At 43.7% G+C, this 17283-nt stretch overlaps 1 protein-coding gene across 2 annotated transcripts in view; it reads right to left on the bottom strand.

The window, feature by feature from the left end:
* Positions 1-17283, bottom strand: part of SLC18B1 (solute carrier family 18 member B1) — a 759286-nt gene that overhangs the window by 467853 nt on the left and 274150 nt on the right. For both annotated transcript variants that reach the window (XM_069606672.1, XM_069606673.1), the window contains exon 6: positions 16517-16673. In XM_069606672.1, the coding sequence (XP_069462773.1) occupies positions 16517-16673 (157 nt within the window). The remainder of the gene's footprint in view (positions 1-16516; positions 16674-17283) is intronic.

Here is a 17283-nt window from a genome sequence, read left to right as displayed (position 1 = left end):
ATGTTGCCAGATGCAAAAACATCGATATCAACGTCGAGGTTGAAGGCGTTGTCGAGACAAGTCAAGCCCTTTGAGTAAGGCACTGATATGGCTTTGATGGAGAAAAGGTCAACAACAGTCAACGACATTGACACTGTGCAGACACCCTTCGAAGAAGCCTTTTCCCCTTGGCTCTTAATTTTTTTTTTGTAGCGTGCCTGTCGGTTTTGGAGGTTACTGTGGGTTGCAATTTGTATTATGCTCCAAGACTGAGCTGAAGGTGCTGCCTTAGAGTATACATCTAAGATTTTCTGCCTGCACTCTTCCCATTTTCTGCCGAGGCAGATTTGAAAGGGAAGCGTACCCGATATCTGTTGGGCAAGGAATCCGTTGAGGAGGAGTGACAGTGTTTTCTTTACTTCTTCTTAGATGCTGAAGAAGAGTGCTGGGAGTCACTTGTGGAGTGTAATTTTTTGGCCAGGTTTTTAAACCTTTACTTGCGCCCCTGGGAATTTTTCAGCCACAGAATTTTGACCCTCAGAGGGCTTTCTTTTTGAAGGTGTTGTGCTGGGCGGCGTGGACAGCCAGCATCCCAGTGCCAGCTATGCGAATCTCCTTCAAGCCTTGTGATGTCACTGACTGGCAAGAGCCACAGTCACCGAATTCATGGGCGTTGCCAAGGCATCAAAGAATAATTCTGTGAAGGTCAATAATGGACATTTTGGCACTGCAATCTTCACAGTTTTTGAAACCTGTGGATTTTGGAGTCAATATTTTGAAGAAAAATGCTGATAAATTCAACAAATGTCAGAAGTCAATCCAAGAAGCGTGCTTAACATGTGGAAAAATTTAACCACAGTAATGGGGCACAGTGCAAGCTATTTGTACCTACTCGGACGTCCCCTCCAGTCTCGACGATAAGGCACGCTGAGGGACCTTGATGCCAATGTTTCACAGCGCCTCCTGTTGTCGAAAATTTCAGAGATCTGCTAAAGCAGGAAGAAGTTATCTGAGATGAGGAATCTGTGGTAGGATAAAACCCATTATTAGCAGACAGAAAAATATAAGGATGCAAGCCAGCAAGGCACCAGTGCGCTCATGAATCTGCACTGGACGGCCCCTCAGTCCCGAATGGCCATGAATGACCGGATTTATGGAAGAGATAAGCGTGCCACCATGAAGACACTGGCATATTAGAGTGGCATTATGTATGCAAGCTCCCTCCCTGAAGTAAATATAGTTTGAAGGCTGATGCCTGAGCAGTAATTAGAGCCCTACCAGCAAATCTATGAGGATTCCTGGGCTGTTGTGGAGAGTGTGCACCATTTAGGCAGCTGCCGGGCTCCTCAGGGAATAATCTGTATACATAGCATGGTCATGGCTGAAAAATCAGCAGATCCCTAGACGGGGTTGTTGTGTATTGCACGGAATGGGTAGGAAGTGGATTATCTGTGTGTGGTAGCATTTACAAATAGGCTGGAAATGGGAGGAAAGTGGAACAAAGAGAAAAGGATGTGTTTTACGGAAGGCATGGCATCCAACAGTGAAGACAGACACATGTGAACTTCAAATGGGTTGGTTGAACGCTATCTAAACCTAAAGCTAAGGATGGGAGCAAGCTACGACCATCAAATAACGCAGTCCTAGTCAAATCTCTGTCTAATAAAAAGGCCTATACTAATAAACCTATTGCCAATCCTCACTTCTAAATACAACAGGGTGTGGACAATGGTGTATGCAAAAAGAAAAGTGTTCAAGAAATAATATGTCAGAACTGTTGAGCATTTGGCTTCCCTTCCCCCACGTGTTCGGCACGGGGCAAGGCAGCACGTTCGAGCTTCGCACACACTCGGCTTCTCGGCCACGAGGATACAGTTCAAAGCACAGATATCAGGGCCTTCTGCCAAAGCCTCTTTTCCAATAACAGTCTCTTACTGCAGAGGGTCTGTCATAACAAAGTCTCAAAGTTCCATTCCCATCAGGACTTTCACATGCACAAGTTATCGCTTTCAATGATCATCATGGGTCTCCCTCTTCAGGCGGAGGCCCCCTTTCTATCACAATGTTCACACTTGGTCTCCCTCAATCGGGCTCGGATCGTTTTATATGGATCTTCCTCGTTTGGGCTCAGATCCTCTTGATATCAAAATTAAAGACTTTCGGGTTTTGCTTAAACCAATGCAGGACCAATTCGATTAACTTCACACAATTATTCTCATCAATCTTCTACTTTTGTTTCTCTTGGCAGAATACCTTACAAAGACCTACGATTGAGCACAAGCAGGGTGCTGGGCCACTGTTAACGGTATCGTATGTTTCCTTCGCAAGTTCAAACATTCATCAGCAGTTTAGCTTTACTTGCGTCCATAACAAGCATTTAACAAATGTTCGTTCCAGTGCTCGTTATACAATGTTGCCGCTTGCAACGTTGACTTCAACACAGACTGGTCTTGCCTCAGTCTCCCCAACTCACTGGCTCTGTTGATCTTTCTGGCACTTCTTTGTTCTTGGAGCAAAGGACGATACCACGGCGGATGCTGCTGCTCTTCCCGACTTGGTCAGTTACACGGGAGGGCCTTCGGTATCTCCGACACACAATGCAGGATTCTTCAGTCTGGTTTCCTGGCCTTACACTTTCTGCCACAAAGGTTTATTGAAAGTAACTGCATCTTGCCAAAAAGGTCATGGGTAATTCCCTTCTTGGTTTGCCATCTTTCTCCACTTGTTCAGCTGCCGACTTGAAACCGCTTAACCTTTGTGTGCTTTGCCTTGCTCAAAGCTTGCTTTTCGTGCTCCTCCTTTTATCCGTGTGGGGAAGTCTAATGGAAGTCAGGTGTGAGTGATTGTCAGTAATTGCCCAACCTCGTCTGAACACAGTAGCGGGGCATGTCAGATACACTGCTCGTGTTCCATGTGAAAGTGCTGGGAAAGAGAAAGTGGGTCGGGTAAGATTTCCACGTATCCTACCTAGTAGGATGGGGGAAAGGTGTTGCAGGGGGAGCGATACCACGTCTCGCCAACCGGTCCCACTCCCCCTCCCCAAAGACCCCTCACCCAGGTGATCCTCCTGCACTGGTCCACCCCCAGGAACTGGATCCAAAAGCGATGGCCATGTCCTGGCCACCTGGATGACAGATCCCGGGGACTAGCGGATGAGACACCTTCTGGTTTCTCACAGGTAGCATTTTCAAATAGGCTGGAAACGGGAGGGAAGCAGAACAAAGAGGAAAGGATGTGTTGTAGGGAAGGCATGGTATCACAATAATGACACTGACACAATGGATACAATTAGTAAAACCTTTATTGAAAATTGGGGGGGCTGGAGAAACTCCTACTTTGCCCTATAACTAAGATGGGAGTAGTCTCGACCATCAAACAATAAACAAAACAGTCCTAGTGGAGTCCGTCAAATCAAAATGGCCTATGCTAACAAAACCTAATTCCTGCTCCATCTTTTGTACAATGAGAAATGTATGCTAAATAAAAAAAGGAGTGTTCAAAAGAAAAAAGGCAGTTGAACCAGCATTCTTCCTCACATTAAACCTCACAGAGTAAGGCTGTCCTCGACACACTGTGGCTCGGTTTCTAACACTAAGTAGTTCCAAACCGTGGATTGAGGCCCATCTGGCCTTCCACGGCAAAGTCTCTTTCTTGACTTTCAAAATTGTATTCCAACGTAAAGTTCAAAGGTCCCCCTCTGCCGGTCTCAGATCTTCAAGCACACAGTTCACGTAGGTCCCCCTCTGTTGGTCTCAGACCTCTCATGTCACAGTTCAATACAAACTTGCAAGGGGGCTACCTTCCCCAAGCTTATTGTACTTTGGGTCTCCCTCAATCGGGCTCGGACCCCTTTCGGATGACAAAGACTATAGAATGTGCGTGGCTCTCTTTACAGACCACCGTAGGACCACTTTGACTCAAAGTTCACGTTTACTCTCGCTTAATTCATCCACACACTTGTAGCCTTCACTTGTGATATGTTGTTACGCCATTTGCTTTAACACCTACCAGTCTCTCAGGTCGCTTGGCAACTCACCGACTGTGTGCGCTTCTTTCTTGCTTTGCCATCTCCAAATCACAAGTCAAGGTTAGTACTACAGGCTTGGCCTCGCCTCCCCAACTCTGCCGTTAACGCGGGAGGGTCGCTGGCGTCCTTGAAACACAATGCAATCTTCACTTGTGGGATCTGGCCTTCTCCACTTGTCTTTCGCGGTCTGTCCGAGGCAAGGACCTCCAGTAGGGAACCCTTGGGGTTTTCGGCCACTGCTCTTGTCCCTTGGTCCGTTTCTCTGCTCCAGTAGGTGTGCCTTAGTCTTGGAAGTTCTGCTCGTACTCATATTCTGCCTTGCTCAGAGTGTGTCTTTAGGTGTTGCCTTTTATTCATGTGAGGAGAGCTAACTGGTATCAGGTGTATTCACTTAGTCAATTCAATTCATAGGCTTTATTTCGACAGTAAAAGTCATAAAAACAACACTGCATAAATACATCATAAACACTACACACCAAAATAGCATACAATCACACAGGAATTAATAATTTCATCATGGCTAAAAGAATTAAAAGGACGAGGGAATTGCACAACATAACAGCATTAATTCAAACAATAGTTGCAAAGAGTGGCTGAACTGGCTCGTTAGAATTCTTCAAATGAACTCTTCATGCCCAGTTTAAATAACTACTGGTTGCAAAGACAGCTAAAACATCAGTAGAGTCCATGTACTTGGCCAAAACTTTGCCTATTGTCCTACAGCCATGATTTAAAAAGAGCGGCTTCAGGTAGCGTTTCCTCAAGGGCTTGGTCCCCGGACAAAGCAATAGATAATGTCAAAGATCTTCGACAGGATCATCACAAAGGATGCGGCTGTGGGCAAAATCCAAAGGCGAATCTTTAGGTATGCAACCTTTTCCCTCCTGGAAGTGACATTATAAGTGCTCTTCACAGCCAGCCTGCTTTTTGATTACAAGGTAATGAGCCAACGAGGCACTAGATTTCAACAAAATATCACTCTCCAACAAGGCCCGCGCAGCATTCTTGCACTTAGTGGAAACTGCCGGACCCAATTAGCAGGACATGTCCAGTACGATGTGAGTTAGTCTGGTTACTCTCAGTCACCCTCTTCCTCGGAGCAGTGTTTGTGTAAAAAAAGGAGTTGGGACTTCGTAAAATACTACAAAATAGGATGGGGTAGATGAACAAAAGGGGGGGGAATTCCGCATCTCACCATAGGCTGCCTCACCCCTGCTCCCCGAAGACCGTTCACCCAGGTGATCCTGCCGGAATGGTCCACCCCCAGAAACTGGATCCAAAAGCAATGGCTGTGTCCTGGCCACCTGGATGACAAGTCCCTGAGGACTAGCAGGTGAGCCACCTTTTGGTGTCTCACAACGAAGGACCCAATGACAAGTTCCAGAGGTGCATTTTGCGAAGACCTTATTTTCGCAAACTCGGGGTACTATAAATAGAATGGTATGACATGTGTAGTCTGAGACCCGATGACAAAAATAAAAAGTGGTGGGCATGTGCAATATATTTTAAACAGTAGTATAATTGCCATTGTATAAATTGTGTTTACATGCTTTCATTTGGTATGTATACAACTTGAATAACAGGCCTGTAAAACTGAATTTTGCCCAGTTTTGAAGCTTCAAACTGTACCTGAAGGAAGAAATGTTCTAAGGTTGGAATATAGATTCTTCCGCTATATTGCACAGTATTGAAGTAGTAGCAGTTCTAGTCAGTCCTACAGATATCAACATACCGGTCACCTCGCATCCCAAAACTCGTCAAATAATCCAAAAGAAAAAAAATAGAGAGTGAAAAACCTCCCTCCCCCCAACTCACTTCTCCTACCAAACATCTGCAACCAGGATGCCTCCTCGCCCTTCCCCTAGCAGAACCCTCCACCCACTCAGCCAATGCACTACACACTCTCCCCTCCCTCCCGCTACCAGATTTGGGCCCCCCTCACACTTCCTTCGCAATGGTCTGGTCCTATTCTATGTTCAGAATAATGTTAACGAAGAAAGTGAAGTGAATTGGACAAAAGGGCTTCCTCCACCAGAATTTTTTTTTGCTTTGGTCAACACACACGTTTTAAATGTGCAGTTGTTCCGAGGTATCACTGTATTATTTTCAAATGAAAGTGGTGGATAGATGGGCCTGTTGCAACTCAAACACTGTGTATGACAAATGCAAGTCGCTGACAGCAGAGTTCAAGGCCCACTTCCACAGGCAGCACAATATAATTTGATGGTCAGCTTGCAAAAGAAGGGAAATTAAAAACAGAAAACCATCATATCTCCCACTGAACAAAGAAAGCACTGCATTCCACAAGGAATAGATGAGGAAACACAACAGCTGCAATCTTTGCAAAAGGACTGACTGACATCATGGTCAGCCAAAATGAATGGTAGGAAGCGACAGGCAAGTGCTTCCAACAAATCAGCAGCTCGGGAATGTATAGGAGGGCATTTGGACAAAGCGGTGTATTTATCCACCAATTAATTCACGTTCTCCTCTCTAGATTCCAAGCCATTACTTTATATCTGCCAAAACCTTCATAATTGTACAATAAATAAAAGAACATGTATTGCCAACGTATGTGTTGAATGATTATTTGTATTATTTCACACATTCATTTAGGGAAAACTAATTGTAGGGATACATAGAAGTAGAGAATGGTTTACAAAATAAGTTTTTTAAGTTAGCAGTTGCATTTCCATATTGATTTAGACAAAAAAGTGTATATAACTTTTCGATGTGATAAATAATGTTAATATTGAATTGTTCAATGGATAATCAGCCATTGTTTCGTTGTCTTTTTAAAATAATGTACAAATTGATGACTTCACCCTTAATGTGATACCTTGATTACATTTGTGTTGTTGGTTATTTATTTGTTGTCATTGTGGCGCTGCGAGACACAGGAATCCAAGCACTTGGCCAATGGCCACGAGAAGGTGAGTCTTCAGGTTAGAACAAGCCAGTAAATCAGTAAAATAAATCAATCATTTTTAAACGTTTGAATTAATTCATACATACATTACCACATTAAAACACATGAAATTTCCCCATGAATAATGCTGAAAATTCTGCCCAGTATAAATGCCAGAAAAAGCACGGACTGAGCAATATTAAAACATGCCACTCTGCAGGCTGTGGTGAGGCCAAGAAATGACAAGTGGCGCCATATAATTGTGGTCCAAGAATAGCTTTTATTCAGTGTTCCTATAGTGAATGGTTGGACCAAACACCTGTAGGACAAAGGAAATATCTATAAATGGTCAAGGCATTCCTAAAGAAAACTGTCAGGGATGGGGAAAAACAAGTGGTGTTTTTTTCCAGGTGTTCCAAACCTCCAAAGGCGATTGTATAAATAATAAAGTTCTTAAGCTAATGTTAAGGGTCCTTATCCCGCCAGTGACGCACTAATTCAATTAAAAAAAATGCTCAATGTTACATTGAAAGTTTTAGGGTTGTACAGATTACTCTGGAGCCTCAGTTGACAACCAGATAAGGTAAAACCTAACACTCAACCAAGTGGCCAACTGAAGGGTTCTCAAATCCCATTCTTAACAAGTGCTAAAATGGAGTTAAAAAATTAGCCCTAGTGGGAGGCCACCATATTATGGTGAACAAGGAAGACACGGAGAGGTTAGCCAAACCCAATAAAGGTGAGATAGCAGCGCACCAAGGCTTAGTCTAAGGAAGGGTGTGAGAGTGGTGTATGGCTAAAACAAGTTCAAACAGAGCAAAAGCAGTAATTTCAGTTAGACAGGCGAGTATAAAAATCCAATTATTAATTAGGCCTTTAGTTATACGCTAAGTAAAAATACTAGGGAAATATTGTCACACAAAATCGTTATAAAACATTTATTTTGTCATCTGTAATGCGCACGGAACCCAGAGGCAGCTAGGCGCTGAAAACATTCACCCTTACAAGAGAAAAATAGCATTTGATTTAATGACTAGTGAATCACAGGTAGGTATTTCAGGTAGGTGTTTCAGATGCATAGACATTGACGTTACTCTTTAAAATCAACACAAAACAGCTTCCCGAATTCCTATAAAGTCCAACCCTAAGATGGTTTGGGGCCTTGTGCCCAAAAGCTAGTCACCAGTTCCAAGTACACACTCTTCAGGTAGGTTTATATAGAGATGTGCAATACCAGTGGTTATGCTTATGAAAGAGTCATAACGTTAGATAAAGATCAAGTAAAGTTCGCATTAGGACTCCACTCAATTCAACACACTAGCATAGTCCTAGGCAATATTCTCTCTAAACTGTGCGCATGTGCGCTTGCCCAGCTTCCTTCTGGGTGCCGCTCAGAAGATTTTTAGCAGCGCACACAGACAATTCTCACCTATAAAAAAAGATTTAATAAGGCACAAGCCACAGCAATTACCTGACATTTTCTTTCTCTTAAAATAAGCAACTAGTCTAGATATTCTGCTAATTTGCATGCACTACTATGCACCTAAAATCTCTAACAGCAAAAATAAAACAGCAAAAATACAACAGCAGAGGTGTAAAACTAATAAGAAAAACTGGCCCCATGAACAGAAGAATCTAACCAAGATATGCCTGCACACATTAACCAAAAATGTTCCCTCCCCACCCATGACTCCTAATCCTGACTACCACACGTTTACCTTATGACTAACTTCTGCCCGAGTACACATTAAGATTCTACCGGACAACCTTGACTCTAACATTTATAACGTTCACGCGCCAGAATTTCTCGTTGTGCCTTACCAAAAGTGTCACACCCAGGGCTTTAAGTGGGCCGGGGCCTGCCGGGGCCGGGCCCCGGCAGTCTCCAAAAAGTGGGACTGAGCCGGGGCCCTGCCGGGGCCCCCGTCCCACCACACGCAACATTGGCGGGATGCATTATCCCGTCGCGGCGGCAGCCGCGACGGGATATGCGCCTTCCATGAAGTCAGGCGATCTGACAGAAATGGCAGCCAACCACAGCGATGCTGTGCCTGGCTGCCACTTCTGTAAGCCATAGTAACTGCCTCTGGTGACCTCTCACGCGAGGGGTCACCAGAGGCAGTTACTGTCCCTTTGTTTCCCCAGGTCGCCGAGGCGTCTTTAACCCTCGGCGTACCTGGGGATTCCTTGACATTTTTCGAGGTTTATGAAAGATGGCTTGAAAAGTACACAATTCAAGCCATCTTTTATAAAGCTTTGCCGACGGACAATTTTGTCCGTAGTCAAAGCTTTATAAAAGATGGCTTGAATTGTGTACTTTCAAAGCCATCTTTTATAAAACCGAAATGTTTAAAAAAAAAAAATGGCCTGAAAAGTAGGCAAACCGTAAGGTATGCACACACACATATATATGCATGTTATATATCTGTGTGCGTACCTTACTATGGTTTGTGTACTTTGCAAGCCATCTTTTCTAAACATAGAAATACATATTTCTATGTTTAGAAAAGATGGCTTGCAAAGTACACAAACCATAGTAAGGTACGCACACAGATATATAACATGCATATATATGTGTGTGCATACATTACGATTTGCGTACGCTTTAGGCCACGCCCCCCACAAGCCACGCCCCCAAATGAGGGCCCCCCCTCGATTTCTTACCCCACTTAAAGCCCTGGTCACACCCACTATATAATCGAATTACCAGTTCAAATATCGGATAATGACTGTAAGTAAGGAATCTACTTGGATGTGTAACCAAATCTCATACTTCCTCTTCTTTGCACATATGTCACGCAAGTGCTTTGAAGCGGCCCACTTGTATGTTAACTCATTATAAAACTCAAAAATAATTTTGCCCTCTAAAGATTGTTAAAAGACAATTGTGATGCTCAGCGTCTCCTACTTTAGCATTACTAACATTACCCTACAATTAGAGAGCAACATTGCAATATCATTTACGTAGCCTACAAGGGATAATGGGTATGGACTATGCCTGGGATTACTCGTCCATAGTATCATGGCACCGGATATTCAGCCAGGAGAATGCTTTTCACACAATCTGCATCGTTTCCAAGTGTTCAGAGTTCTTTGGGCATATACCTTCACACATTATATGGTAACCCTCTTCTATACAAAAACAGTTTCACTTAGCACTTGTGCAATCCTACACACTGATATAAGGGTGGGGTATGCTGCAAACAATCTTGTATGCACTGCAAAAGAATTGTGTACATGCAGAATCATGCCATTCTTAAAATGCACATCATATGTTGAGGCATTTAAATATGACTTGCTTGCAAAGTATGGTGGGTCTGCAAATATCCCACCAAGTGTTTACTGCTACAATCCTTCACTTTTTACAGTGCTCTATCAACTAGTATTGGAGGCAAGCGCAGGGGCCGACGAAGGGTATGGGTGGAAGTATCACTCCTTGCGGGTGATGAACAAAGCAGCACATTTCAAAGACCAAGTCAGACATTTCAGCAGTACACTGAAGGAAATGTGTTGCTTTTTTGCTAAAGGATAGGAAATTCTAGTACCCATCTAGACAACATCACCTTCTTTTTCTTTCTATGCTCAACTGTTCTGTGCGTGCAGTCTCTAGCATCTCCCTGCATCTTATTTAGCTGATCACAAAGAATTACAGAAGAGGGATCCATAGTTAGAAGAAGGCACTCAATCAGTTGTATCTCTGATAAATTGATGCAATTAACTTAAAAGGCATAACTGTGATTTTCTTCAACAGGGCTCCATAATAAACTGCACTAAGGCTCGTGTTTAATGTTATCTAGGCTGTGGTGCGGAAGGGTGGGCACAACTATCCACTTAATTAGTTGCCTTTTCACTCCCTATGTCATCGGTACCAGCAAGGCTCTAATCAGATTTTGCTCCCTACTTGGGGTCAAATATATTTTTCAGGGAGTAAAATAATTTGCTTTGCCGATATGGATACTTTCTGCTTATTAAAAGATGTTCTTTCCCCATAAAATTCCTCTTGAGATCGGTAATTCATATAATTAGAGTTCCTTCCTTCCTATGCCACTGCTCTACTGGTTACTAATTCGAAAAAATATCAGTGTTCATTGTTTCTCGTTTTTGTTAGGCACATTTTCCTTTTTTAGGAACTAGAAATGCATGGTGCATATGTCTCATAACTCTAAGGCTGATGTTATCACTACCCATAGGAGAATGTAATGTGGACAATAAGCAGGGGCACAGAAATTTTGGATCATCATAGTCTAAGGTGTAGTTATTCTGATGCAGTTATCATCCTTACACAAATTACTAGAAGCATGTTCTCCTGGCCCTTGAATGACTTCATTAAAGTGGCACTTGAAGTCCTTTCAACATGTTTTTCATACATTGCTTTTAATTGCCATGAATCCATCGGCAAATGTATTTGGAGTTTCTTGACAGCCACATCAGTTATGACAAGAGATATTTGTGTTTTGCAATATAAATTAGTGATTTTCCAGTGGCATAAAACATACAGGGCATCATTGCGACTTGGAGCGGTATCCCGGTGTAAATCCACCAGAATTCCCCCCTACCAAATTAGTGTTACCGCCACTTAGTCTGGAGCAATTTCCGCCGGATTACAACCGGTGGTGGCAGTGTAATTCCCCATTCATATTGAGACCAGTGGACTCAATGTGGCTTTTTTGGCAGAATTACCACAGCGGAAATTCTGACGATTTCGGCATTGAATTGGAGGATTTACCTCCAGGATTTTCCTGGAGGCAAATCCTCCACTGACGGCCCAAAATCTTAATTTGGCATAGTGGTAAAGTTGGTAGTGGAGTTACCGCCAACTTTACCACTTACCGCCAAACTCGTAATGAGGCAGAACTCTTTCTCTGCACAGAAGTACGTTTGCCTGGTACTGTGGCAGATATTGAAGGCTTGGACTGGTTGATGAGTGTTCTGTATAATCACATATGACCTATTTTATTTTAGCCTATGTGTTTGGAAAAAGGGTTGTAAGATTTTTAAAGAATTGCAGTGGCTGGGAAGAGGAAATTCCTTTCCAAACTCTGTTCTGCGACAGTAGCTCTCAAAGTTGCTTTCCTCATTAGTCAGTTGCGCACATGGAAAATAATGTGTGCACAACAGCCAACTGGGTCTGCACATAGAGAAAAATAATTAGAGGGAACATTGGTCCTAGGGAGGGATCCTTAACACAGGTTTCACCAAAGGTCAGGTAGGAATAAGTTAGGGTCATGACTTTATGCCTTAGTTAGCCTATGGGAGACAAGGCGGTGGGTTTGGGGGAGGGGAATAGGTAGGAGAAAGTAGCGATCCTAATAGGCCGTGCAACATTCAGATTGTGCAAGTGCAGTAAAGGGAAGTGCAAGGGGGTGTGGGGAAGTGCAGGAGCTGGGAGGAAAGGCCCAAGAGAGGGAAGTGCTAGGGGAGGCAGAGGGTGAAGGGGGTCCACAAATAAGAGAGGAAGGTGGAAGGAGGGGATAAGAGTGTCAGGGAGGGGAGTTGAGAAGAAGAGATTTCAAGCAGACACGAAAGGAGGAATAGGTGGGGATGGAACGGATAGAGAGAGGAAGGGAGTTCCAGTGGAGGGGAGCAAGGATCTGAAAGGAGCAAAAACGAGAGGAGGCACATGGGGACGGGGGAACAGAGAGAAGGAAGAGATCTGCAGATTGGAGAGAGTGTAGAATGAAATGAGAGAGGAGAGATATGGGGGAGCAAGATCGTGAAGAGATTTAAAGACAAGACCGAGGAAGTGGAATTTGAGTAGGGAATTAAAGGAAAGACAGCCAAGATGGGTGCTGCTTTTGAATTTAGCCACCATTAGGCTAGACTGGTTTAATCCCTGTTGCCTTTGAATTTAACCACATTTTAAACCATACTGGTTTAACCTCTGCGGCTTTTGTATTTAGCCACACTGGGGCTCCACGTATTTAATCTCTGCTGTTCTGAATTTAGCCGTTATACTGTTCTGGATAGTCTCTGCTGTCTTTAAATTTAGCCACCTTTAAACTATACTGGTCCTAATCTCTGCTGCCTTAAACCAGTACAATTTTAGTATGGTTATCACCACTACCCCCTTTCTGGCTCAAGTCTTGGAGAAGCTGGTCATCTCCCAGCTTGTCCACCACACAGAATCTGTTGATTGCCTTCATTACCACCAGTCTGGCTTTAGAGCTGCCATAGGCACAACCTGCTCTCCTGAACACTGTGAAGACTTGCTCATTCATCTCGATTCTAGCTCTCCCTCTGTCCTCATCCTCCTTGACCTTTCCTCTGCCTTTCACACTGTTAATCATGGCACCCTGATAAAGCGGCTCTGCGGTACATCACAGACCTGGTGCTGGACTGGTTGACCTCCTTCCTCTGACAGTCTCTCCTAGGTTTAACTGGGCCCTTTTCACCCTACAAGCTCACTCTCCACCTGTGGTGTCCCTCGGGGCTCTATACTCTCACCCTGGCTCTTCAATATCTACTTGGCCCCTCTAGCCCATTTGATCTCCACCGTCTCCCCTAATTTTCAGTATTATGCTGATGACAAGCAGCTCTCTTTCAAGCTACCCTCCTCTTCCTCCTCCTCTTTTCTCCCTTTCCTGACTGCCTGTCTGCTATCCAGGTCTGGTGCTCTACTAACGATATCTGCCATAATGCCAGCAAAACAAGGATCCTTCTCATCAGGACCCCAGCTCCCTTTTCTCCTCCCACTCTCTGGCAACCCTCCTTGGACCCCTCTCCCCTCACCCTCCTGTGAAGCTAAAACCCTTGGCGTCATCTTTTACTCTACTCTATCCTTCTCTCCTCCCATCAGGGACCGTGCCAAGAAGGCCCACCTTCAGCTGTACATCCTTGGAGGCATTCTTCCTTCCTCACCTTCCCCCAGAAACTCAATGTCTCCAGAGCTCTGGTTCTCTCTAGGTTGGACTACTGCAACATTCTCTTCCTCAATCTTCCTAACTCCTCACTTCGCCCCTTCAACTAATCCAGAATCGGGCTGCAAGACTTATCCTTGGCCTCAAGCCCAGGACCGCATCTCTCCAGCCCTTACATCTCTCCACTGGCTTCCGGTTGTTGCAAGAATCAAGTTCAAGACCATCTGCATCATCCACAAGGCTTTCTACATCCAACTCTTTCACCCCAAATACCTCCCTACTAGAGCCCGTCGCTCGTCTATCTCTGACTCTCTGCAAACCAGATGTTTTTCCTAGCAGACTGTGGGCGGGGGGAAGATCTCTCTCCTCTGCAGGCACCTCCCTCTGGAATGGCCTCCCTGCCTCTCTCAGGCTTGTGCCATATCTCCTTAAGTTCCTTTGCCCTCCCCTGCTAAAGACCCCTTCTGATGGAGACTGGCAGCCTGGTTCCCTCAGTCATACAGGGCACCAGGTCCCCCCCTGCCCAGTCTACCTCTCCACTCGTCCTCTCCTGACCCCCCTCTCAATTCTCAACCTGCACTAGCCCTCTCGGCCCCTCCCGCCTACACTTGCCTGGCTAGCTTGCACCCTTGTAGCTATCCAAGCCCCTTAGCCTGCACTTATTTGTGGACCCCCTTCACCCTCTGCCTCCCCTAGCACTTCCCTCTCTTGGGCCTTTCCTCCCAGCTCCTGCACTTCCCAACCCCCCCTTGCACTTCCCTTTACTGCACTTGCACAATCTGAATGTTGCACGGCCTATTAGGATCGCTAATTTCTCCTACCTATTCCCCTCCCCCAAACCCACCGCCTTGTCTCCCATAGGCTAACTAAGGCATAAAGTCATGACCCTAACTTATTCCTACCTGACCTTTGGTGAAACCTGTGTTAAGGATCCCTCCCTGAAGTAGAATTACCTATTGCAGTGCAGCATGCCTAGGGCTCCCAAAACATTTGCCCAGAGTTGTAACTGTTTTTCTATGGAGCAACCAGGAACATCTTTAGTTTGAATAAACAAGACCACATAGCACCAACCCTTGAATCCCTTTGTAGACTCCCAATTGACCCAAGTATACAATTCAAGGCCACCTGCATCACAGAAAAGCTACTGAAAGTCTGCCATAGAATATTGAATAGACCTACATCCCCATTACTAACCAAAGATAATGCCAACATTGGCAACATCATGAAGCCTGAATCCGAAGTCCGCCAACAAGTAAGTATGGGGAGGGGCTTGTTGGCAGCTCAAGGTGTCATTCAGTGGAAAAATCTCATGATGAGTTGATACTTATAGAATGCCTGATACAAGCCATTTCCTAAACAAAGAACCAGGACTCATTCAAGTCCACTTTCATCATAGTTCCAGCCCAGCTTCTACCTGTTCCTCTCCTGCAGGTATTACCTCTTCGTTGTCTGGAATGTTTTCAGGAATGAGCTGCGTTGGCACCAATATGAAAGGTTTAATTTTTACTTTACTCCCTGCACACATTTTTCAAACTTTTTGTTTCTCGCTTTCCACACTTTTGTCACATTGAAGGGAATAGTACTTGCATATAAAGCATTACAAATCAAAATAACATGAAATAAATAACATAGTAAATATCTTACAAATTCCTGTATTTATTTCTCTAGATTACTAATCTTTGCAATTTTTAAACCTCGCAGAGTATAAAACTCCAGAAGCCATCAGTCTCTGTACATTATCCACCAACTAGAAATCCATGGAACCCTGGAGATCAAAATATTCAATTTATTTTTCTGAAAATGTTTAATATGCAAATTGTCTCAGAGTACCATGTCAGAGGAGCTGGGTGAATTACCCAAAAATATGGATGTTACTGCCTTAACCACATCATACTGATGGGAGCAGAGTACATTTCAGAAGTGTGGCACCACAAGGAAAATCTACAAACCCTTTTCTGCATAACTAGTTGTAGGCAAAGGGATACAGTTTTACATTTTTACCATGAAATCCAGGGCACTACTGCTTTGTGGGGAAGGGCATTCATCACTATGAACTTGCTACCTCAGTTGTGACTCCCTTCAGTGCTGCCATTATCATTGGAGTCTCAGTTTTCTTTCAACCTTATCCTAAATCATCTTCGCTCAGTCCCGGGGAACAATTATTAACTTTTCCTGTCAGAGAATATGAATGTTTTTGCCTGGAAAGTTTCAGGATACCTTGGCAGGTTGGAGAACTTTCAGAGTAAACGGTTGAACTCATCTTGGAATGATGGTCCTGAAAATCGACTAATGAACAGCACTCTTGTGAGAAGCAAGAACAGAGGAAAAGAGTAATTCTCCTGCCTTTAGTTGTTAATATAGTGGTAGGTTCCGTTAGGGGTATTTTGGACAGTGGGCAGATTACTTTAATGATGACTGATTAGCACCTTAGTTTGCTAGGTAGGGAATACCCCATACAACTAGGGAAAGATGGGCGTTATCCTTTTCTTTAATAATTACTCATTTGATGATGTCTTACAAGAGCCTGCGTCCTTCATCTGGCCTGCCACAAACGTAAGATGAGTACAGGTCTGTGGTGCTTACTGCTTCTATTAAGGTGGGGGAAATGATCTGGTCAGTTTTGGTCTTCAAGATGACAAAGGATGATTGTGATGCGTCTATTAAATAATACTATAGTTGGTCTTTCACTTTAAAAAACACACATTGAAAAAAAGTTTTATTAAATATAAAGCATAATGTTCTTACCATATCCTGGTAAGATGTACATGTTCAGTGGCACCATTAGCAGCATAATGGCTCCAATAGCAATGAAAGGAACCTCATAGCCATAATATTGGTACAAAAAGCCCCCTATTGGAGGACCCAATACAAGGCCCAGCCCTGTGAAAATTTCCAATGTTCCCTGAAAGACAGTAATATTAAAAGTAAATGTCGGCTTTGTTAAATCACATTACATGTTGAGATTATTTGCAAGAGACTAACTGACATCGCCACAACTACTCAAATGCTGAATATGATGGTCAAAGAAACAACTGTAGAAAACTATATCAAAGGTTAAGACAAACTCCAGGACAGCCAGATGAAGAGTATAGGCCAAAAAATGGAACAGTCAAAAAAAGAACCTGTACTATTGCAATGATAATACTAAAGCCACTGGAAAGCCCAGCGGTGCATGTTAAAAAGCTTTACTGTGTGGATATATGTATTAGCGTTGGATGGGGTGTGTGCAAGGGTGTGCGTATGGTAAAACAATATTGTCAAGAACACACCGCAGAAGACTCTTGTTTGAAATGTGGTTATGTTCAAGGAGGATACCCTTATTCAAGAAGGACATTATTTTAGAAAGTGTACCCTTCAAGAATCAAATCACTGAACCAAGTTTATTAAAAAAAGGTTTGCTTTGAGTCTTTCAAATAATGCAGTGTACAATACATTTTTTCATTTCAAATATATTGAGCTCATCAAAGACACACTGAAAAGGATTACAATCATGGAGAGAGGAACGTTAATCC

Source organism: Ambystoma mexicanum, chromosome 4p (genome assembly GCF_040938575.1).
Source record: "Ambystoma mexicanum isolate Mex_15411 chromosome 4p, UKY_AmexF1_1, whole genome shotgun sequence".
NCBI lineage: Eukaryota > Metazoa > Chordata > Amphibia > Caudata > Ambystomatidae > Ambystoma > Ambystoma mexicanum.
The sequence above is the reverse complement of the archived record's forward strand: the minus strand, read 5'-3'. Positions and strand labels throughout refer to the sequence as shown.